Source organism: Phyllostomus discolor, chromosome 8, assembly GCF_004126475.2.
Source record: "Phyllostomus discolor isolate MPI-MPIP mPhyDis1 chromosome 8, mPhyDis1.pri.v3, whole genome shotgun sequence".
NCBI classification, from domain to species: domain Eukaryota; kingdom Metazoa; phylum Chordata; class Mammalia; order Chiroptera; family Phyllostomidae; genus Phyllostomus; species Phyllostomus discolor.
Window position 1 is genome coordinate 48,119,739 of NC_040910.2, and position 22,418 is coordinate 48,142,156.

At 54.0% G+C, this 22,418-nt stretch overlaps 1 protein-coding gene across 4 annotated transcripts; it reads left to right on the plus strand.

The window, feature by feature from the left end:
- The first annotated feature begins 3,293 nt into the window (after positions 1-3,293).
- SLC27A1 (solute carrier family 27 member 1) lies at positions 3,294-22,207 on the plus strand. 4 transcript variants are annotated; one of them, XM_036032535.1, is made up of 13 exons: positions 3,294-3,317; positions 6,303-6,470; positions 12,701-13,095; positions 13,229-13,390; positions 13,489-13,558; positions 14,447-14,538; positions 14,614-14,723; positions 17,076-17,285; positions 18,407-18,533; positions 18,619-18,756; positions 18,828-18,992; positions 19,351-19,497; positions 20,522-22,207. In XM_036032535.1, exons 2-13 carry the CDS (start codon positions 6,304-6,306, stop codon positions 20,677-20,679), a joined length of 1,941 nt encoding a protein of 646 aa, XP_035888428.1. In that variant the 5' UTR covers positions 3,294-3,317; position 6,303; the 3' UTR covers positions 20,680-22,207. The 4 variants fall into 4 exon arrangements, 3 of the variants coding, with proteins under 3 accessions (XP_035888428.1, XP_035888427.1, XP_035888429.1); XM_036032534.1 differs by lacking the exon at positions 3,294-3,317 and adding an exon at positions 4,709-4,925; XR_004904695.1 differs by lacking the exon at positions 3,294-3,317 and adding an exon at positions 5,491-5,570 and having other exon boundaries at positions 18,619-18,992.
- Positions 22,208-22,418: the final 211 nt, after the last annotated feature.

Below are 22,418 nucleotides of genomic sequence, written 5' to 3' on the forward strand. Positions count from 1 at the left end.
CAAAGAATGCTGGTGCTGCTCTTCCTTGAGTGTGCCCATCCCCCCCTTCCTTCTGCAGGTGTGTATCTTTGCTTTCTTTCTCTTACTCCCTAAGGGTTCCCACAAGACTTGCAACCAAGGGAGCAATGGGCAGCAGCAACTTGACCCAGGCTAACCCCCTGAACTGGTCTTCAAGGGCTCTCCTGTTGCCACTGTAACTTGTTTTCAGAGTCCACGCAGCCCAGCACGGCTCACTTCTGTTACTGTGACTTCCTCGCCTGAGTCTTCGCAGCTCAGCCAGCATGTCCTCAGAACGGCTCTACAAGGATCATGCAGTTTTATCGCATTTTACAAGTGAAGCATGGACCCTGACAGAAGCTGACCCACGTAGCCAAATTATCCCGAAGATGACATGTGTGGGGCTATGGAGCCAATTCTAACTTGCCTGAAGCTATCACCTGCTCCAGAATTTCCAAACTGCAGCACCCTTGCCGCTTGGGGCCAGATCCTTCTTTGTGATGTGGGCATGGTCCTGTACACGATAGGGATTTAGCAGCACCCTGGCCTCTACCCGCTAGATGCTAGTAGTGTACTTCCACCTTCTCCTGTTTCGACCATTAAAATGTCTCCAAACATTGCCAAGTGCCCTCAGGGGCAATTGAGAACCACTGTTCTAACCCTTTGTCCCGCTGAGTGGGTAGGATAGTAGCCCCCAAAGTGGTATAACCAAGTCCTAACCTGCAGGACCTGTAACTGTGACCTTATTTGGAGAAAGGGTTTTGAAGATGTAATTAAATTAAGGATCTCAAGATGAGACTGAACCCTGAGGAAAAGACATATAATAAGGGCTTCTGATGGCTAACTGGGCTCAAATAATAATTAAAAAAAAGGTCAGCAGCCACTTCCGCAAGGGGTCTCTCACTCAGACTACACTTTGTAGAGAAGCCTCTGCACTAGCCTGCCTGCGGCCTCAGCGCTCAACTGCTAGCCAGCACTGTTTTTGCTCTCTGAGCCAGCCCTAATACAGGAGGTAGGAGGGGCACCCATCTAACCAATCAGAGACCAGGGGCGGGGACTTCTGTCTAAGCGAACTCTCCTCCGGCTCTTGGAAACACCCTTTCCACCAAAGGCTCTTTACCCTGTTTTACTTGATGGAGCTGACACACCGGTGGAGCAGACCATCGTGGAGCTGAACCACTTGGCTGAAGAGGGACCTGGCCCCAGGGCCACCAGGCCTTGGGGAGGCAGCTTCCAGTTGCGCTGTTTTTGCAGCTGCACTGCAGCACTGTGGAGCTGTTCCTCTGCAGCGCTGTTTTCACAGCTATGCTGCATTACCTGTAGAGCCGCTTGCACTAAATGAAGTTTCCTTCACTACACCCCCAACTGGGGATTCCTGTTGGTGTTGAGTTGGTGCCAAGGACCATCCGTTGATAAGATCACCCTGGATTATCTAGATAGGCACTAAATTCAATGACAAGTGTCCTTATAAGAGATAGGAGAGAAGACAAGACACTCAGGGAGAAGGCCAAGTGAAGACAGACGGATTAGGGGGATGGGGCCACAAGCCAACAAAACCTGGAGCCCCAGAAGATGGAAGAGGCAGGAAGGATCCTGTTCTAGAACTTCCAGAAGGAGTGCAGCTGTTGACACCTTGATTTTAGACTTCCAGCCTCCAGAACTATGAGAGAGGAAATTGCTGTCATTTGCAGCCACCTAGTTTGTGGCTGTTATGGCAGCCCCAGGGAACTCACACCCCTAGTCAAGTGTGGTGGGCACTTGACTACGCAGAGAAATTGCTCACTCCCACGTGGTGCTGATGTTCTACTTATGTGAAGCACACATGCTGTGACCTTTCAGTATTTTATTTCAATGTCTGTTTCATTTTTCTCCTTCCAGAAAGTTTGAAGAACTCTTTTTGCTGTGTCCTGCAGGTCCCTGGGGTCACTCCAGGGAGGGACATGTCCACCAGGCTATGCGCCCACATCTACTGTGTGCCTGCCCCCCGCATTCTCTGGATAACAAGCTCCTAGTCTGTCAGACTTTGTGCTGTGGATGATCAATAAATAGTTTATTTACAGCACCTTGGAGTCAGTTGATATTACCCAGAGGGAAAGCAAGGTAGAGGGGAGACATGACCCACCCAAGGCCATCCAGCTGGAGAAGGTCAGAGCCTGGTTTGGCTTTGAAGCCCGAGTTCTGTCCCCTTATCTAGGTCTCAGTTTCCCTTTGTGTGACATGGGGATAGGGCTGTTCCTTAATTGCTCATCTGGAATCCCTGGGTACAGTTATATGAAAATAAGGGGGCCTTGTCGGTGTGGCTCAGTGGACTGAGCACCAGCTTGTGAACCAAAGGGTCACTAGTGCAAATCCCAGTCAGGGAATGTGCCTGGGTTTCAGGCCTCGTCCCCAGTGGGGTGTGTGTGTGTGTGAGGTAATCACACATTGTTTTTTTCCCTCTCTTTCTCCCTCCCTTCCCCTCTGTCTAAAAATAAATAAATAAAATCTTTTTTTTTTTAAGGGAAACCTCACTAAAATGGAGAGGCCAGGAGGGGGCGCTCTTACACAGTACCACTCATATCAATTACAGGCATATGGTCAATTAGAGACCCTCTACAGCAGTTGTCCCCAACCTTTTTGGTACCAGGGACTGGTTTTGTGGAAGACAAGTTTACCACAGACCCACGGGAGAGGGATGGTTTCTGGATCATTCAAGCACATTACATTTATTGTGCACTTTATTTCTATTATTACATTGCAATATATAATGAAATAACTGTATAACTCACCACAGGCTAGGGTTAGCATGTGGGCTTGCCAAACTGTGACTGACACACAAGTGCACAGGACAGGAAAGAGGCACAGATGGAAGTGGTAAATATAATAATGGGTGGGCCACGCAAGGACTAAAATAAGTGTCGGATTCTAACTTACAGTCTGCCACCAGATGCAGCTTAATTGTCACTTGCCACTCATTGATAGGGTTTTGATATGCATCTGCAAGCAATTGAATTATTATGGTCTCTGTGCAGTCAAACCTCTCTGCTAATGATAATCTGTATTTGCAGCTGCTCCCCTGTGCTAGCATCACTGCCTCAGCTCCACCTCAGACCATCAGGCGTTAGATTCTCATTAAGAGTGCACAGCCTAGATCCCTCGCATGCTCAGTTCACAGTAGGGCTCCTGCTCCTTTGAGCTGTATTGCGGCTGCTGACTTGACAGGAGGCGGAGCTCAGGCAGTAATGTGAGCTGTGTGGAGTAGCTGTAAACACAGATGGAGCCTCCCTGACTTGCCCACTGAACACCTCCTGCTTCGGGGCCCAGCTCCTAACAGGCCACAGGTCAGTGGCTGGGGGGCTGGGGACCTCTACTCTACAGGAAAAGATGTACATATGTTGCAGGTCTTACTAGAAATCGATCACCCCAGTAATTCAGCCAATGAAAAACTCATGTCCCTGAACTCTCCTTTTCTCCAGTGAGCTTTCTTTCACAACAACCCTTCCTAACTTCCTCTTTTTGCTCCATAAAATATCATTCCTTTTGTTTGTAGGACTTGTCTATGGCTTTTGCTTGTGCCAAATTAAAATTCTTTGTTGTTTCCAAATAAACCTATTTTTGCTGGTAAAATCGCTGTTTTATTTTTTAAGGTCAACATATGTTTTGGAATTGGGAATTTTTTTCTATTTTAGGGGGGTAATTGAGGGTGAAAGCTGTCATGTGTTGTGTGATGTCACTCAGGGTGTGGAGTAGATCTTATGTAAAGGGATAAATAAGGGATAAATGGGTATAATTAATCACTGAAAACAGCCTGGGTCACTACAGAGGATGAGTTCCCTTTGCTGGAGTTCTGACACCATCTTAAGAAAAAGTTGGGCTTTCAGAGCATTTTGAATTCCAGAATTGCAGACTGAAGACTCCTAAGTGTGTCTCCAGGAGCTGTGGGTAGAGTTAGGAGAAATTGTCCCTGCACTATTCAGTTCTGACTCAGTGAACTTGGTGAGATAAGGGGAGGAGGAGAGAGAACAAAGGGGGAGAAGAGGAAGAAGAGGAGGAGGGAAGGCAGGTGGGAGGGAGGGAGAGAGGGAAGAGAAGGGATGAGGAGGAGGAGGGACAGAGGGAGCTAGAAGGAGGAGGAGTAGGTGGAGGGAGGGAGGGAAGTAGGGGAAGAAGAGCAAAGAGAGAAGTAGAGGAAAGAGGAGGGTGAAGAACAAACAAGAAGAAGGGGAGAGGAGAGAGGGAGGAAGTAGGGGAAGAGTGAGATCTGGACAAGAAGGTAGGGAGGAGGGAGGGCAAGCTCCCTGCCCACATTTGTGAATGAATAAATCTAACTTTGAGCTGGTGTGACAGCTCCAGGGCTCAGTTTTTTACCTGTAAATGGGGGTAATCACAACAGTGCTACCTGGCAGGATAAAAATACAGCTATACTTACTTGTCACTGTTAACTCCACTCCACTGACCCCTGGTCAAGAAAGTAGTGGGCTGGTGGCTGGCTCTGGGCCTGTTCTCGGGATCTGTCTCCTTGGCTCCTGTTCCACCGACCCTGGAAGGCCAGCAGGAACGAATGACAGCATGGGGGTTGGGAATGGGGGAAGGGATGAGTGCCTGCCAAGCCTTGTCCTCCAAATGGCTCTGGAAACAGGCCCAGGCAGCTTCCCAAGGATTGCACTGGGGAGGTCGCCAAGCAGGGAAGAAAACAAGCAGGGGTGGAGTGGGCACGAGGGCAGAGGAGGGGGGGCTTGGAGGGAGGGATAGGGCAGAGAACCTCATGGGCACAGTGCAGGCAAAGCAGGGCCCAGGAACCTGAAAAACCAGAGGACCTCCGGAAGTTTCACCAGCAGGCTAAGTTTGGGGTTTTCTGTGTTGGACTGGGTGTCCCTGCCTGCCTCCTGCCTGAGCTTCTGGGAGCCCACAAGGGAGCAGCCACGGCTGAGGTATGTGAGAAGCTCCAGGTCAGCCAGGGAACAGGGTGGTGGGCAGCCAGGCCGGCGCTGGCCACATCTGACCAAGAGGGTGCTTTGGGGCCTCTGGATGAGCATTTAGGACCTTGGGGTACCAAAAAGGACTCCAGTGCGAGGGTGGGGACATGGTGTGTGGATTTTGTACTCCCTGGGCTCCTGGGTTATTACGCTGAGACTTAGCTGACAAGATTTTGACATATAGGTTTGGGATTAGCTGGGTCCTTGTAATGTATCTTTTGCACTGAAGTGGGAGTTGGATTTAGAAACTCCTGGGGCCCTAGGCCGTGAGTTTAGGATTTCCAAGTTCCCTAGAATGTATGTTTGGGACTGGTATTTAGGACAAGCTGGGTCAAGAGTCCTGCACAGGAATGCCGCAGATCCCCAAGATAGGAAAGTTGGAAGACATCTAGATCAGGGATGCAGGCGCCTGGCGGCCACGCCCCTAGGCTCCGGTGCACGTGTCCTCTAAACGCCTGATTTAGGGTTGGGCTAAGCTTGGTTGTCAGGGAGACAGCGGCTGTTTTCTCCCGGCCGTTCTAGCTCTGGCGTCTCGTTGGCCGTCGTTTCTCTGGCCCAGAGGCCCTCTCTATGGTGTGGTCTCCGGAAAGGGGCGGGCCTCCACTATGCGGCTAAGAGGTTCTTCGGTCGGAAGGGGATCTTCGGGTGGGCGGGGGTGGGCAGGTAAGGCGAGACCTAGGGCGCTTTGGTAGGCTAAAGCCTGAGGGCGAGACCGGTGGCCAGGGATGGAACCTGGGGCTGGAATGCGGACCAGATACGGGATTGATGGCGGAGTTTGGTTCAGAGTGGGCGGGGGCTTGCACTTATGGGCGGGGCCTAATGAGTGGCGGACGATAGAGGCGGGGCCTCCAGGAAAACCCAAGACAGGTGGCTGGACGGGCTTGGGGACAGGAAGTGAGGGTGGATCCTGGGGCCGAGCACTGCGGCTAGATGATGGAGTACGGCGGGGCTTGGTTGAATGACTGGGAAGGACCTGGGTCTGTGGTGTGGACAAGGTGGAGCCCAGGCTTGGGAACTAACTTGTGAGAGTGGAGGTTGGGTCCGGAGTGCCACAGCTAGGTTAAGGCATTGGGCGGGGCTTGCCAGTGACTGACAGGGGAAGACCTGAGTTTAGGGGAGTGGCCTGTGCTCTGTTCTAATAATTGGCGGAGAAGTATGAGCCGTACTAGGAAACTGCCCTGGCTCGGGGGCGGGGTTTTGCCGGGACGTTATTTGGAGTAGGCGGGCCTGAGAAGGGGGCAGTGCCCGGTCTCGTCCTTGGAGGGCGGGACCGGAGTCTGGGGGCGGGGCCTCCCTGGCCGGGGGCGGAGTCCGAGCGGCCAGCGGCTTCAGCGCTCTCCCCCTCCCCAGGATGCGTGCTCCAGGTGCGGGCTCGGCCTCCATGGCTTCGTTGGTCCTGTTGTGGCTGCTGGGGCTGCCGTGGACCTGGAGCACAGCGGCGGCGCTCTGTGTATACGTGGGCGGCGGCGGCTGGCGTTTCCTGCGCATCGTCTGCAAGACTGCGAGACGGGACCTGTTGTGAGTGCAACCCCGGCCTGGTCCCCGGCCGTGCTCCCTAGGGGCGAACAGAAGAGGGCTGCAGAAGCGGTGTAGGGAGGCCCCTGAAGGCCTTGGGGGAGAGGGTTTAGATCCTGGGGGCGGGGCCCGGACCTGAAAGACCTGAAAGAGTGATGGGTTGGGGACTAAGGGGACTTGCAGGGGTCGGCTTGAGAGTGTCTCGAGGTACAGGAGCAGGTTTCAAGGTTATTGAAATCACGTGGGAGACCTCCGAGGGCTTGAGGGCAACTTGGGGGGTCTGTGGGTAGCTGGTAGGAGTTCCAGGGAACTGGGGCTGATTGTAAGGCTGTGGGTGTTTGGGGGTCTCTGAGGGGTCTTGGTGATTGTGAAAGGCCTCTGAGGGCATTTCAGGATCTCTGGTAGGTCCCAGTGGTCTCTGGGAGCTTTTGGGGGAGGAATGAAAGAGCCTCTTGAGGCATCTGAAAGAACTTTTAAGGTCTTTGAACGGCGTGTGCCTCCTCTGGGCCATTTACAGGTTTCTCTGTGGCCAGGTGCTTTTTGAGAGTTTAGGGTCTGTGTGAGACTTTGGGGGTTGTTCAGGGTCTATGACGATGTTGCTGTGCATTCCAAGGCTTGTTTGGTGGTCTCTGGAAACTGGGATTTCTGGGGAGGGGATTCAGGTATGGGGAGTAGGTATCTGGTATCTTTGCAATGTCCCTGGGGTGTCTGTGAGGGGCTCGAAGAAGCTGTTGGGGTCTTCCTGGGGTGAGGTATTGCTGGAGGTTTCCTTCAGAGTAAATCTCAATAGCAGCCCCCACATGGAGAGGGAGTATAGGAGCACCTACTGTGGGTAGCTGAACTTGATGCCTTCACAGGAACCCTTTCCTTTCTGGGATGTGGGGGGCCCAGGTGCAGCCTGTGGCCCTTACCTCCACTCAGGTTGCACACAACAGGAGCATGGCTGGCAGGCCCTCCCTATCTCCTTGGACTTGTCAAGGCCACAGCTGTACCCCATGGAGCTGGGGGTATCCATGTCCAGTCCTGTCTTTCCTGGGGACAGGGCAGGAGTAGGGTCCACTCTGAGTTCCTGACACACTTTTCTATAGGAGGCATCCATGAAGGAGGCCCTATCTCTTGGCCTTTTTTTTTTCTTTTATTGGTTTTGAGAGAGAGAAAGGGAGAGAAACATTGATTTGTTGTTCCACTTGCCTATGCAGTTACTGGTTGATTCCTGAATGTGTCCCGACTGAGGATCAAACCCACAGCCCTGGTGCATTAGGACAATGCTCCAACCAACTGACCTACATGGCCAGGGCCCACCTCCTGTTTTTGGTGCTCTTATCTGATTCCTCCCTTTGAGTGTGGGCTTAGACCTAGCAACTCACTTCTAATGAATGGAACATAGCAGAAGCAATGGGATATTACTTCTGAGATTAGGTAATAAAAAAAGACTGTGGTTCCAGTTTTGGGTGCCCTTTCTTGGGTCACTCCCTCTGGGAGAGACTCACATAAATGAACATGGAAGTGAATTCTCTCCCAGTAAAATCTTGAGATGAGCACAGCCCCAGCTGACACCTTGGATAATAGCCTCACAGGAGACCCCAAACAAGAACCACCCTGCTAAACCACTCCTAGATTCTTGACGACAGGAACTGTGAGATAATAAATGCTTGTTTCCAGTGGTAATGTGTTTTGCAGCAGTAACTAGCTAATGCAGCTTGTGTAGCCCTCTCTATGTAATAAACCTGGTTATAATAACTCTCAGCCATGTAAGGAAAGAATGCTTATGAACCCCATTTTACTAGTTGGTGAACCAAGGCACAGAGAGGTGAGTACATTTGCCCAGGGACACACAGGAAGGGTGGAGCAGGGCTTCGGAGTCCACGTTTTTAGCTGCTATGCTCTGCTGGGGTGGGGGTGGGAGCTGCATTTAGACCCTGGGTTCAGAAAAGATTTAAACATCCTGTTGCAGTTCTCTCAATTCATCCCATAATTGTGGCATGAAATTTGACCACATTTAACCTTGTTGGTTTCTTCTTGCCCTGGGTAAAATCAGGAGGGGTGAGAAGCGGCCTTGGGAAGGACCCAGAGACAGAGAGTGGCCTCTTTGTCCCCAGAGTAGGGATGGCTTGGGCTGCTGCCTAGGCGAGTGGCTGGAGCTGAGCACTGATGTTCACTGCCTGCCTGTGTGGGTGTGCGTCAGAAAGTCTGGAGGCTGGGGCAGGACTGCTGGTGACAGGCTGACAGAGCTGGGACCCCGCTATGAGTGCTCAGGTGACCTGAGTGTGACCAGCAGCAGCCTCAGCTCCTGTTTCTTGCTGTGTTGTCTGTGGGTGGGGAGCCTCCATTCAGGAGCTGCTTCCTGTGTTTCCCAACCTCTCTGATGGCCCTCTCCCCAGGGCTGTTATACCAGGACCCTCTCATGCAGTTCTTCAGGTGCTCCATCACGAAAGCTCTAAGAGGAGAGCTGGGCACACAGTTGGTGCTCAGATGTGTTGCTGCTGATAGCTATCAGCCGGCAGGTGGGTACATTGTTGGCTATGTAAGCTGGTAGTTAGTAGCTTAGTGGCCAGAGCCAGCATATCTAGGTGGACCTTGGCTCTGCCCCCTGCTGGCCCTGGCTCCTCTCCCTCTGAGTCCCAGTTCCTTCATCTGTAAGAATAGTCTTTGTACAATGCCTCTCCTTTGAGAAGCATCAATTGAGTACCTGCTACATGCACCATGGGCACTTGGCTTGCCTTTGTGGCCAGCCTGAGGGGGAGCTTAGGGACCCTGCCAGGGGGCCTGGTTCTTGGTTGTTCTGTCCGTGACTCTCTGTGACCTTGGGCTCCCAGCTCATCCATTATCTGACAAATGGTGATTACAGGACCCTACTTTGGAATATGGCCCTGAAGTTAGCACAGTGCCCAGCACATAGTAGATGCTCAATAAATACAGAGGTTGCTCACCTTAGCTACTCTATTAAATTTGTATTTATTGTTTTTTTCTTTTTTTGAGAGAGAAAGGCATCAAGTTGTTCCACTTATTTACGTATTCATTGGTTGTTTCTTGTATGTGCTCTGACCAGGGATCACACCCACAGCCTTGGCGTATCGGAAGGACACTCTAACTGACTGAGCTACTTGTCCAGAGCTCTGTTTTTTCAGTTGAATGGATGAGCCATGGGGATCTGACCAGAGAAGTGGATGTGTAAACAGCTAACTATTATTATTATTATTATTTTTTTTAGAGAGGGGAAGGGAAGGAGAAAGAGAGGGAGAGGAACATTAATGTGTGGTTGCCTCTCACGTGCCCCCCCAACTGGGGACCAGGCCCACAACCCAGGCATGTGCCCTGACTGAGAATCGAACCAGCAACTCCTCGGTTCTCTGGTCGGTGCTCAATCCACTGAGCCACACCAGCCAGGGCTAAACAGTTAACTTTTGACGTTTTATATCCTTACTTATTTTTTGTAATAGTTAATATATAACACATGGCACAACATTCTAATGTTCTAGAGGGGTGTGCAGTGAAAGCTGCTTCTCTTGGTCACCCTCAGCCCTGCAGTTCCCCTCCTCAGTATCTCCTTTCCAATATGGTCACAGAAATCAAGGCAGACCTCATCTTTTTCTCCGTGTCTACAAATGTGCACGTTCTCCATTCTTTTCCTTACATGGTTCCCTCGTTCTTCTTTCCACTTTCACTTGTAATTTTTAAAAAGATTTATTTATTTAGTTTTAAAGATTTAATTTTCTTTATTTTTAGAGGGGAAGGGAGGGAGAAAGAGAGGGAAGGAAACATCAGCGTGTGGTTGCCTCTCGCACACCCCCTCCCGGGAACCTGGCCCACAACCCAGGCATGTGCCCTGACTGGGAATTGAACCAGTGACCGCTTGCTTCGAAGTCTGGTACTCAATCCACTGAGCCACACCAGCCAGGGCTATTTACTTATTTTTAGAGAGAGGGGAAAGGAAGGAGAAAGAGAGGAAGAGAAACATCGATGCATTAGAGATACATCAATTGGTTGTCTTTTGCATGTCCCTGCTCCCAACTGGGGACCTGGCCCACAACCTAGGCATGTACCTCGATCAGGAATTGAACTGGAGACCTTTTGGTTCACAGCGGCGCTTAATCCACCGAAGCACGCCAACCAGGGCTCCCTTGTAATTTTTCACTTTTATTTAAGGCACACCAGCTTCGGGATGGAAGACCTCAAGTGGCAGCCGTCTACCTGTCCTACCTTCCATCTGCATTTTCCCTTTTTTGCCTGGAATGACTTTCACCTCTTGTGTGAATCTGACCAAGTCTGGTCCCATTTGGAGGAATCTCTGCTGTGATGGGGGAGCAGAGGGCACAGTGTAAAGACTGACCCTGGAAGGCTTCCTGGGGGAGGTGGTGAGGATGCTGGGAGGAGCCTAGTGAGTGGGCAGGCATATGGCACAGTGCGTATCTCACTATGCTGGCAGCATGTGTGTGGTTGCTGGGGTTCAGCCAGGTCACAAGGACCACAGAACTCTCGTCCTTTCCCAGGAGCATCTGGAGGGGCTCCTGGGGGCCCCCAGGGTTAGCAGTGTGACCCAAACAGGAATTCTTATAGATGTCATCAGAACCCTGAACCTTTGTTTTTGAAAACTGCAGGTGCTACTGGGCATCTCCTGTAACAGATCTGTGTGCCCACTGAGAACCTCATCTCCCTCCATCTCCCCCTTGCCTGATTCCTGCTACACTGGCTCGGCTCTGTTCTCAAATGTGCCTCATTCCCCAGGCCCATTCCTACCCCAGGGCCTTTGTAGTGGCTGTGCTCTCAGCTTTACCCGTGCCCTCTCCTTTTCACCTTGCCAGGCTCTGCTCAGAAGTCACTTACTTGCCTCTCTCTAGCGCCACGCCCACCCCTGCCCCAGTCCACATCACTCTTGCTGTATCACCTGTCAGGGCCTTGTCACCAGCCAGCACTTCTGTCATGCTCCTTCGTGTATGAGGAGTGGTTTCACTCCTGGAAGTACTGTGAGCCTCTGAGGGTTGGGCCTGTTGTGTCTGAGCTGTACACAGTGCCCAGCACATAATAGGCAATGGTACCCATTACTGCCTCTTAAATGACAGCCTTCATTTAAGGCTGGGGGGGGATGGAATGCATGAATGAATGAATGAATGAATGTATGTATGTCAGTGCTGAGGTCTGCTGTGAACATGTTGAGTTCAGGGATGTAAGAAAGCCATTGCAAAGTATTGAGGAGGCATGGGGGAGGCAGCAATGGTGCAAAGAATAAATTTGATAAAGAATTTGATACTAAAGCCAGTGGGACATTATGTCCAAATGAGGGCTAAGGCAGAGTATAGTCGAGACTATGCCTGAATTGTTCAGGGCAGAGCAAGATGCTGTAATGAACAGGCCCCCATTATCAGTGGCTTGACCCAGTTCAAGGTTACCTCTCAGAGCCAGAGACTCTGGATGGAGGGGCAGGGAGGCACATAAAACTAGGGGAACCATTCATTTTTTGAGCTGCTGTACCCAAGAAATTCTGGATTTCTTGGTTCTGTGATCTAAAGCAATTTTTGTTTACTTAAAACAAAAAGTTAATTTCTCCCTCATCTGACAGCCTGGCATCTGTGGTGTCTGCTCACCCCCACACCATCATTTAGGGACCTGGCTGCCTCTTTTTGGGGCCTCGCCATTCCCTCATGTCCACTAGCAGGTGGGGAAAAGGGAGTGAGACACACCCACTGCAAATGCTCATTGAGTTGCATCCCCTGTATCTTGCCAGCAGGTCTCTTGGCCCCGTCTGGGCCAGAGACTGCCCCTCCCCTGGCCATCTGTGCCTAGTGCCATCGAATAACTTGGGGGTGGAGCTGCTGCCCAGCTCCTGGCTGGACCCCAGGGCCTGGTTGGGCAGGTAGAACATGAGGAGTTCAAGGTGGAGGTGGCGGGGAGTCAGCATAGGGTGCCTGGGACGTCCCAGGGGAGAGAAACAGGCAGAACTAGGCCTCAGCGCCCTCAGGGTCACCGAGCAGTCTGGTTGGAGGAAGACAGAGTGATTCTGGTTTGCACCACGTGGCCATGCCACCTTTGCGGATCTGCTTCTTTCCTGGCAAATGGACCTTAGTCCCTGAGAGATCCACCAACCAGAGGGTCCTCCTTGAACTCTTGCCTATCTTGGGAGTATAGGGACCTTTCCCTCCCCTTTCTCCAGATGTGGACACTGAAGCTTGTGGGGTCTGTTGGGGGCCTGGCCAGGTACCTAGTAACGCCATCCTCCTCACCCCCCACCCCTCCAGCGGCCTCTCTGTGCTGATCCGAGTGCGCCTGGAACTGTGGCGGCACCAGCGCGCCTGCCACACCATCCCAGGGATCTTCCAGGCAGTGGCGCAGCAGCAGCCTGATCGGCTGGCCCTGGTGGATGCCGGCAGCGGCGTGTGCTGGACCTTCGCACAGCTAGACGCCTACTCCAATGCCGTGGCCAATGTCTTCCACCAGCTGGGCTTCTCGCGTGGTGATGTGGTGGCCATCTTCCTGGAGGGCCGGCCGGAGTTTGTGGGGCTGTGGCTGGGCCTGGCCAAGGCGGGCGTGGAGGCCGCTCTGCTCAATGTCAACCTGCGACGTGAGCCCCTAACCTTCTGCCTGGGCACCTCGGGCGCCAAGGCCCTCATCTTTGGAGGGGAGCTGGCAGCGGGTAAGGCTGGATGTGGGCAAGGCATTGTTATGGCCAGGGGCTTGACACTGCCCAGGGTAGGGAGACAGTGAATCCCAGACCTTGGGAGGGACCGGCCCATCCTTAAATGTGACACGTCTATTTTGGGCTGAAGTGGTAGCTGAGGTGAGTGGACAGCTGGGGAAGAGCCTGCTCAAGTTCTGCTCTGGAGACTTGGGTCCTGAGGGCGTCTGGCCGGACACCCAGCTCCTGGACCCACTGCTGAAGGAGGCATCCACGGCCCCCTTGGCCCAGTCCCCTGGCAAGGGCATGGATGGTGAGTCCAGGGTGGGGCCGCTCTCCCCCACCCATGCCCATGCTGTGCCCTCTGTACTCCGACCAGCACCAGGTCCTCAACACCCTCATCTCCCGCAGATCGACTCTTCTACATCTACACGTCGGGGACCACGGGGCTGCCCAAGGCTGCCATTGTCGTGCACAGCAGGTGAGGGGCCCTGGTGTTGCCCCCAGCATGGGGGATAACCCCAGGTCATCTTTACAGCCTGACCCCCCAACCCAGCTCCTGTTGGGGGTCTGTGGGCATCCTGATCCCAACCCCAGAAAACCCACAGCCCATTTCAGGACATAGATTTGCCCTATTTTTGGTGCTTTGGGGCTCCTTGTTGCCTCATCTCTTCCCCATAACCAGCCCATCGGCAGGGCCTGTCCCCTCTATCCGTCTGTTTGTCCACCTTGTCCATACACTGCCACTCCACCTGGACTTGCCCCAGCCCTTCTTTGGTCTCCTGCTGCCCCCACTCCTGCCCCAGAGGCTCTGCCCCACTCGGCAGCCACAGGAGGGTTTGAATCCTAATTCCCGGCGCCAGCCCTTCCTGTACCTGCCTTGGCCTTCAGAGTAAAACCCCCATTCATGTTGTGTGGCCCTGCCCCTTCTTTGATGTTGTTTTCTTCCTTCCCACCCCTCGATGTCTTCTTGGTCCCTCACATTTCCTCAAACTGAACAGGCTCCTTCTGGCCTCAGCGACTTTACCAGTGCTGTGGCCACTGCCGGGCCCCCTTCCCTCATTTGCCCCCTCAGCTCCTTGCCGGGCTCAGCTAACGTGTCACTTCCCCAGACAGGATCCTGCACTCTCCCTGGCTGTGTCATCTTTAGCCTCTCTCTATCCCTTCACCCTGTTATACCCCTCCGGGCACCCAGCACCATGGACAGTTTTTATTTGCTGCATGTGCCTCTCCTGCCAGCCTGTAACCCCCTGGGGACTGGGCTGGCTCTGCCTGGGTCCCCGCTGTGTCCACAGTTTCCAGCGCACTCCCCGCATTCCCATACCCTGGGCGATGGAGGTCCCAGCCCCTGCACTCCCTGCCCCTGTAGGTACTACCGCATTGCGGCCTTCGGCCACCACGCCTACAGCATGAGGGCGGCAGACGTGCTCTACGACTGTTTGCCCCTGTATCACTCCGCAGGTACAAGGGGTGGCCTGGGTGGGGGCGGGGACAAGGCGGGGACTGGGGACCCCTCACCAAGCGTGCCCTCTGCAGGGAACATCATGGGCGTGGGGCAGTGTCTCATTTACGGGATGACGGTTGTCCTCCGCAAGAAGTTCTCAGCCAGCCGCTTCTGGGACGACTGCGTCAAGTACAACTGCACGGTCAGGCCCCGGGCGTCCCATGGGTCCTTCATTAAGGCATGGCCCACTCTCCCCCCGCACTCCAGGGCTCCTGGATGGGGACAGAAGGGTGCCTAGTATTTCTTGAGCTCGTGGCTCTATATCCAGCCCAGGGCTAAACCTTCCACGTGTAGCCTCATCAGACCCTTATAACTGCTTGGGAGTGGGCAAAGGCATCACAGCCGTTTGTGGGGAAACTGAGACTTGTAATGCAAGGGCGACTGGGTCCAGGTTGCCTGAGCTCCCTAAGGCTCCACCTCCCTGTGCCCTGGACCTCCCCCCACCCCGGTCTTCCCTGCAGGTGGCTGCATGGAAATGAGACCAGAGGGTGCAGTCACCACCCTGGGCTGTTTGAGGCCACAAGGTGCAGGGGCTTCTAGGTGGGGTGAGCACGAGGCAGAGGTGGAGGGCTCCTGCTGCTGGAGACAGCAGGCAGGGCCAGGGCACATCCTGCGGCTCCTCGCCCCTCCTCGCAGTGGGTCTCAGCACCATGATGGGGGTGGAAATACAAGTACTAGCTCCCTTCTCCAAGAGGGAGGGGGCGGTGGGGAGAGGATGGGACTGGCAAATTGGCAGGTGCCACCCCACCCTGGACAGGTGGACCCAGAGAGGTTCAGCCACTTGCCCAGGTCCTGGGGGGCCCCTGAGGCACTAACGGTACTCTCTGCTTTCAAGGATTTACTCTGTGTCTGGGGGAGGTCTTGGGGGAAATTGCTGATCTGAATCTTGAAATGCAGACACTTTGGATTTTTAACTTAATTATTGAGAGTTGCAGATGCATACAAATGTGGACAGGAAAGCACAGGGGATTCCCGAGCACCTCTCACTGGCTCCCGAGGCCGTCAGCTCCTCCTCCGCCCTCACCCAAGTCCCTCCTCCTGCGTGGTAGTGAAGCCATCTGATAGCAGCATGCTCCCTGCATAGGTGTTTCAGGAAAACCTCTCAAAGATGACTTTTAAAAAAATGGAGGTGAAATTCACATAACAAAATTAGCCATTTTCGAGTGAACAGTTCAGTGGCATTAAGTACATTCACGGTGTCGTGCAGTCATCACTTCTGTCCCTTGCACAACATTTCAACCATCTGAGGGGGAAAACTGCCCCCATTAGTAGTCACTCCCTACTCTCCCCGTCCCACCTGCTCCCCAATGCCTGGCAACTGCTGATTTGCTTTATGTTTCTGGATTTGCCTGTTCTGGAAATTTCCTGTAAATGGAATCATATACTGTGTGGCTGTTTGTGGCTGGTGAGGACTGTTTTTAAAACAAAAGATTTAAAAGCAGACTCTCAATGAGATATCTGTACACCCATGTTCAGAGCAGCATTACTCACAACAGTTAAAACGTGGAGGCAGTCCAAGTGCCCGCCCGCAGATGAATGGAGAAGCAGATGTGGCCCGTGCACACAGTAGAGTATTATTCAGCCATAAAAAGGAAGGAAATTCTGACACATGCTACAGCGCAGATGAGTCTGGAGGACATTATGCTGAGTGAATAAGACAGACACAAAGGAACAGACACTGTGACCCGCTTATGTGAAGTCCATAGAGCGTCAGATGCATAGAGACAGAAAGTGGAATTGGGGGTGCCGGGGGTGGGAGTGGGCAGAGTTAATGGTTAATGGAGACAAAGTATCTGTTTGAAAAGATGAGAAACTTCTGGAGATGGGTGGTGGGATGGTTGTTCAGCAGCGTGAATGTACTTAATGCCACTGAACTGTGCACTGACAATGGTTAAGATGTGCCTTGTCTGTTCGAATCCACTGGGGTGTGTGCAATATCACCCTGACAAATCACCAGGTGTGTCTTAGCTGGGGGTCCCAGGTTGATGATCAGCTCCCAGCTGCTGTTCAGGTACCCCCTGCAGGGGACGTTAATGAGCAGGTGACTCGGTGGGCAACTGGGTGGGCCTAGGTCCGCTGACATTCAGAGGCAGTGTAGAACACGTGTCTGAAAGTGGTCCCACTCAAAGGGGGACAGGCTCTAGGGGACAGAGTAGAGCACAGTGGGCTCTGGGCTGAGGTTGCCCTGTTGGGTGTCAGTGCTAAGGCTTGCCTTCCTGGCCTGTGTGCAGCACACTAGGTGTCCCCAGGAAGCGACATGGGGATAGAGGGACCACAGAGGAACATTGGTGTGGGGAGCAGAGCTGGGGGGAATTGGATGCATCCACTCTACATAGAAGGTGTGTCCCAGGCTGCTTGTGAGGACTGAACTGTTTCCCTACAGTCATTAACCTTAGGGCCGTTTTATTCTAGTGCCTGGGGTCGGGGTTTGTCCTAGGGTGTCAGGTTCCCCTCTGGCTGGAGTGACCATGTATGCGCGCTTCCTCTCTGCCAGGTGGTCCAGTACATCGGGGAGATCTGCCGCTACCTTTTGAAGCAGCCAGTGCGTGAGGCGGAGGGACAGCACCATGTACGTCTGGCAGTGGGCAATGGGCTGCGGCCGTCCATCTGGGAGGAGTTCACCAAGCGCTTCCGTGTGCACCAGATCGGCGAGTTCTATGGGGCCACCGAGTGCAACTGCAGCATCGCGAACTTGGATGGGAAGGTGGGCGAGGCAGGGCATATGGCACAAGTCTGGATTCTAGAATCACTGCGCCCCTGGAGCACAAGGGTGGATTGGCTGGGAGCACCGGCAGGGGAGAGGGTGCTCCTGGGACACCCCCATGTCCTCCACATGCAGAGAGCCTCTTCTAGTGCACAGTCATGTAACCGTCATCCTTGAGTTCAAGTCCATGGAGTGGCTATGTGTGCCATACAAGTGCCTCAGCTTTTATGAGCCTGTTTCTACCTGTGGAGGGGGCAGGGAGGGCAGGGCTCAGGGGCACCAAGGGAGGAGGTTGGAGCGTTGATTCTTTCCTACCGGACAAGTCTCTCAGGCTCCTGGGGCCTTGTTTTTTTCATCTATAATAGGGGTTAGCAGCTCATTGGGTGTGTTCTCTCCACCCAACATCATGAGCTTGGCACAGTGGCCCCCACTGGCAGCTCTCTGCAAAAAGGCTTTCAGGATTAGTAATTATGCCCTTTCTGGCTTTGCCCAACACTCCCTTCCTCTCCCCCAACCCCTTCCTCTCCAAGGCTAAGAACAGATAACAATAATAAGGAAGCAAGCACAGGGCAGGAATTCTTTTCTGTGTCCTTGGCTGCTGGGTTCCCAACACCTGAGAACAAGGCCTGCCCCTGCCATGCATGCCTGTTTAGTGGACATCCCCGGGCCACTGCGGTCACAGTAGTGCAGGTTGCGGCTGTAACAAACATACCCAACAGGATGTAGCTGCACAAATCCACTAGATGGGCATTTCTGCTCCTAGGACTGATCCAGGCAGGCTGACATGCTGTAGGCAGTGGGCAGAAGCTCTTTCAGTGCCCCCACATGGCTCCTGGGTCACTCCAGATGCCCACTTCTGCCAGGGTAGAGGGTTTTATGGACCGGGAAGTGGTGGCAGGCCAGCAGGTCTCATGTGACTATAAGGGAGATTGAGAAGGTGGGAGGAGGAGTCCCGGGGGGATACTCTATTTAATAACCCCTTTTTCAGATCATCCAAGGTCACAGAGCTGGGGTGACACTGAGGGTGTTATTCCAGGCCCTGGGGCAGGAGAGGTAGTGTGTCAAGGAAGAGGACACTGCCAGCTCGGCGCTCCTTGCTGATTCCGTCCCCCTTATCCCAGGTGGGCTCCTGTGGCTTCAACAGCCGCATCCTGCCCAACGTGTACCCCATCCGGCTGGTGAAGGTCAATGAGGACACCATGGAACTACTTCGAGATGCCCAGGGTCTCTGCATCCCATGCCAGACTGGTGAGCGGGGCCCTTACCCAGTCCCCTGGGAGCTGGGGTCCCCACCCACTGCCCTCCTAGTTCAGCCTGAGCATGGCCTTCCCAGGGGAACCCGGCCTCCTAGTGGGTCAGATCAACCAGAAGGACCCACTGCGTCGCTTCGATGGCTACATCAGTGAGAGCGCCACCAGCAAGAAAATTGCCCACAGCGTCTTCTGCAAGGGTGACAGTGCCTACATCTCAGGTGTGCACACCCTGGGGGCTGGCTGTGAGGATGGTGGCTGCCATCTCACCTGCCCCTCCCCCCTCTGCCAGGTGATGTGCTGGTGATGGATGAGCTGGGCTACATGTACTTCCGGGACCGCAGTGGGGACACCTTCCGCTGGCGTGGGGAGAACGTCTCTACCACTGAGGTGGAGGGTGTGCTGAGCCACCTGCTGGGCCACACAGATGTGGCCGTGTACGGGGTGGCTGTGCCAGGCAAGCTGGGGCCGTGGGGTGGTCCTGGGGTACAGCTGCCCAGAGGAGCCCAGCCGGGAGGGGCTTGGAAGTACAAGTGCCCTTGAGCAGTGCACATCCTGGCGAGTGCACACATGGCCTGGCTGGGTGCCACTGGGACTGGAGTCACCCTCATGTGCGATCCGAACCTCAGTTTCCTCATCCAGAAAAAGGGATCCTGAAAGCGACCCTGACTCAGGGTTGCTGGAGTGTGGCAGGAGCTCAGTGAAATGTTTTCTGCCAGGTGGGAGGGACTGGAAGTCAGAGCCAAAGGCTGCCGCTTGAGGGTGTATCTAGCCCCATGGTAGCCAAGTGTTCTCAGCTGAGCCCCTGTCTCTAGGAGTGGAAGGCAGAGCAGGCATGGCGGCCATCGTGGACCCGCATGGCCAGCTGAGCCCCAATGCACTGTACCAGGAGCTACAGAAGGTGCTAGCGCCCTATGCTCGGCCCATCTTCCTGCGCCTCCTGCCCAAGGTGGACACCACAGGTTCGACACCAACCCCCTGCCCCCTCATTTGTCCTGGTTCAGGCCCCCGGGTCTGACATAATGGTTCACAGCCAGCTGGAGCGACAGGCTTGTGCAGAACCCTTCTCATTTTGTTTACGTACTCGTTTCTTCCCCTCACGCCCACCCCACTGGACATTCTGCAGTGCTCAGTGTGTCTCTCCGTTGTCTGCGTTCTTCTGATGACTAGGACATTTGGGCAGATCGCCTCACTCCTCTGATGTCTCTCGGATCTTTAGCCTATCTTTGTATCGCCCCCCCTTTTTATTTATTTTTATTTTTTTATTTGCCGGGAATTCTCATAATCCCAGACACCGTCAGTCTCTTTTCCTACCCGGGAGTCTGTTAACGCTGTCCACTGTAGCCTCTGTTGGGAGGAAGCCCTCAGTTCTGTCACATATTTCTTTTATAAAATCTTGTTTGTGCTTTTGGATTTTTGTTTCAAAACAAACCTTCCCAACTCTAGAGCACATGGGTACCCTCCCTTGCTTTTTAATACTGATGCCAGCCCTCATCTTCACAAAGCCCTTCTTGAATTGTCTACTGCAGGGAGTGCAAACCTTTCCTTAAATCCCGGAGAGTATTTTTACTTTTATGGGCCATCCACTCTCTGCCCCAACCACTCAGGCTGGCCTTGTAGTACAAAAGCAGCCTAGACAGTGTGTGAATGAATGGGTGTGGCTTTGTGCCAACAGAACTTTATTTATAAAAACAGGTGGTGGGCTGAATTTGGCCCTTAGGCTTTAAGGTGCTGACCCCTGACTTATTGTGTGATAGACCCTGCCCTGCTTCGGTCTGCTGGGGGGTGGTCTGAGTGGCCTCCCTTGGAGGAGAGGGTATAAAGCTGGGACTTGAGGGACGAGGGGGGAGCTGGGCAGGCACTGTGGGGAAGGAATGTTCCTGGGCAAGGGGAGAGCATCTGCAGAAGCCTGGAGGCACAGGAGGGCATGGTGAGCTGCGGACTCCGGAGAGTCCCCACCTGCCACCCCCACCTGCACCCCCACAGGCACTTTCAAGATCCAGAAGACACGGCTGCAGCATGAAGGCTTTGACCCGTGCCAGACCTCCGACCGCCTCTTCTTCCTGGACCTGAAGCAGGGACACTACCTGCCCCTGGACCAGGGTGTCTATGCCAAAATCTGCTCCGGCGCCTTCTCCCTCTGAAGCTCCTCTGCTGGCCACAGACTCCTGCCAGGTCCCTCAAGCGAGGTGGGCTGGGGCCAAGAAACGGGACCCCAGGAGGAGCCCGAGTCTCCCCCCCTGCCCTCATTCTCCGCCGCCTGGTTCCCTGAGCTCTCTGCTTGCCCCTGTCTGCCTGTGCTCTGCTCCTGTGCCTGCCTCTCTCTCCTCTCTGCTCCCTGGCCTTGGCATCCCTGCCACACCCATCTGCCCTCGCCTCTTCCCCCTGTTCCCCCCATCTCTCCTGTTCTCCTCCCCTGTTCTCCTCCCAGGTGCAGAGCAGACATACCCTGGCAACTTCGGCTTGTTTGGGGCCTCCATCTGTCATCCCCTCTGGGTCTTAGACCCAGAGTGGGACCTTCCCACTTCCCTCTCAGCTGTGCCTTAAGGAGCCCCACCTAGTTCAGGCCTCCTGAGGCTGCTGGGTTTCACACAAGGCTGCCGAGTAGTCCTGTGTGAAATCCAGGCAGGCCTGCAGCCCTCCCTGCCAAACAGAGGAGCCGGGTTGGTCTTCCTGCCCTGCCCAGTGCAGGGGGCATCAGCAAGGGACTTCCGGGTCAGCTGGAAATTGCTCCTAGGCGGAGCCAGTTGCCTTTTGCACTTCCCACCCCTCGTGGGTCTCCTGCCTTGCCTGCCTTTCCTGATACCCTGGAAGCTTCCAGAATTGACTGTGGTCATTTGGATGTTGCCCCTGCCTGATGTCCCTGTTTGGGCATCTCCACGGAGCTCCTGCTGGAGGGACCCTGAAGACTACTGGGTGGCTGCTTGGCCCACCACTCAGACACTCACACTGGCAAATGCCTCTTGGGTGTCACCATCCAATGTGGTGGCTATGGGACCCATGGGAGTGACCTAGTGGAGAGAGCTCAGCTATTGGTGGCATCTGAGAGGGCTTCAGGGGTTCTAGTCGTTGAATGTCTCTGCTGGCCTTACTAGTGACAGCCTGGACCCTGTGTTGGTGGTGACATCCTAGATAATCCAGCTGGGATGGCTTGGATATCCCCACTGCCTTTCTTGGTGGCCCATCCTGTACTCCTGTTGCTGGGGCTGGCCACTCTGCCTGCCTGCCTGCCAATCGGTTCCTCCGGCAGCACCATCCAGCACCTAGAACACACAGTAGGGCCAGTAGCAAGTGGACCTGCATTGTTTTGCACGGGTCTTTCTAAGCACGAAGGTTTTGTTTCCTACTTCAGCTTAAGAAATAAACCTGCAGAATATCCAGTGCCCGAAGGGAGCACAGTCATTCACTGTCCTGTGGAACACTTTCTGAGTGTCAGAAGGCAGGATCCTCCCTGGGAACGTGCTCCACCAGACACAAGCAAGGCAAACATGGCCTTTTCTTGTTGCCCTGTTGCCTGTTTTTGCACCTGCAAGGCCTCGCAGGAGTGGATGACACAGGTTAACATTCTTGCTGCTTCCCTGTGGCCTCCAGGGCCTCGCCAGAGCCTCAGTTTTTGCAGGGGATGGTCAGCCAGTCCACCTGTGTGTTCCAACAGCTACAGAGGATGGCCCAGAACAGAGAGTGTGTCTTGGCACACCTTGCTGCCCCAGGAAGCGTGCCACTCTTGGTATGAGGCCAACAGGTGTGGCTGTAGCTCTGGGTGAGAGCTGCTGAGCCTGTAAGCTCTGAGTGACAGCTGGAATTTTAACCCAGAACACTGAGCTTCAGAGTCTAGAATCTCAACTTCTGTCCTGGCCGGTGTGGCTCAACTGGAGTGTTGTCA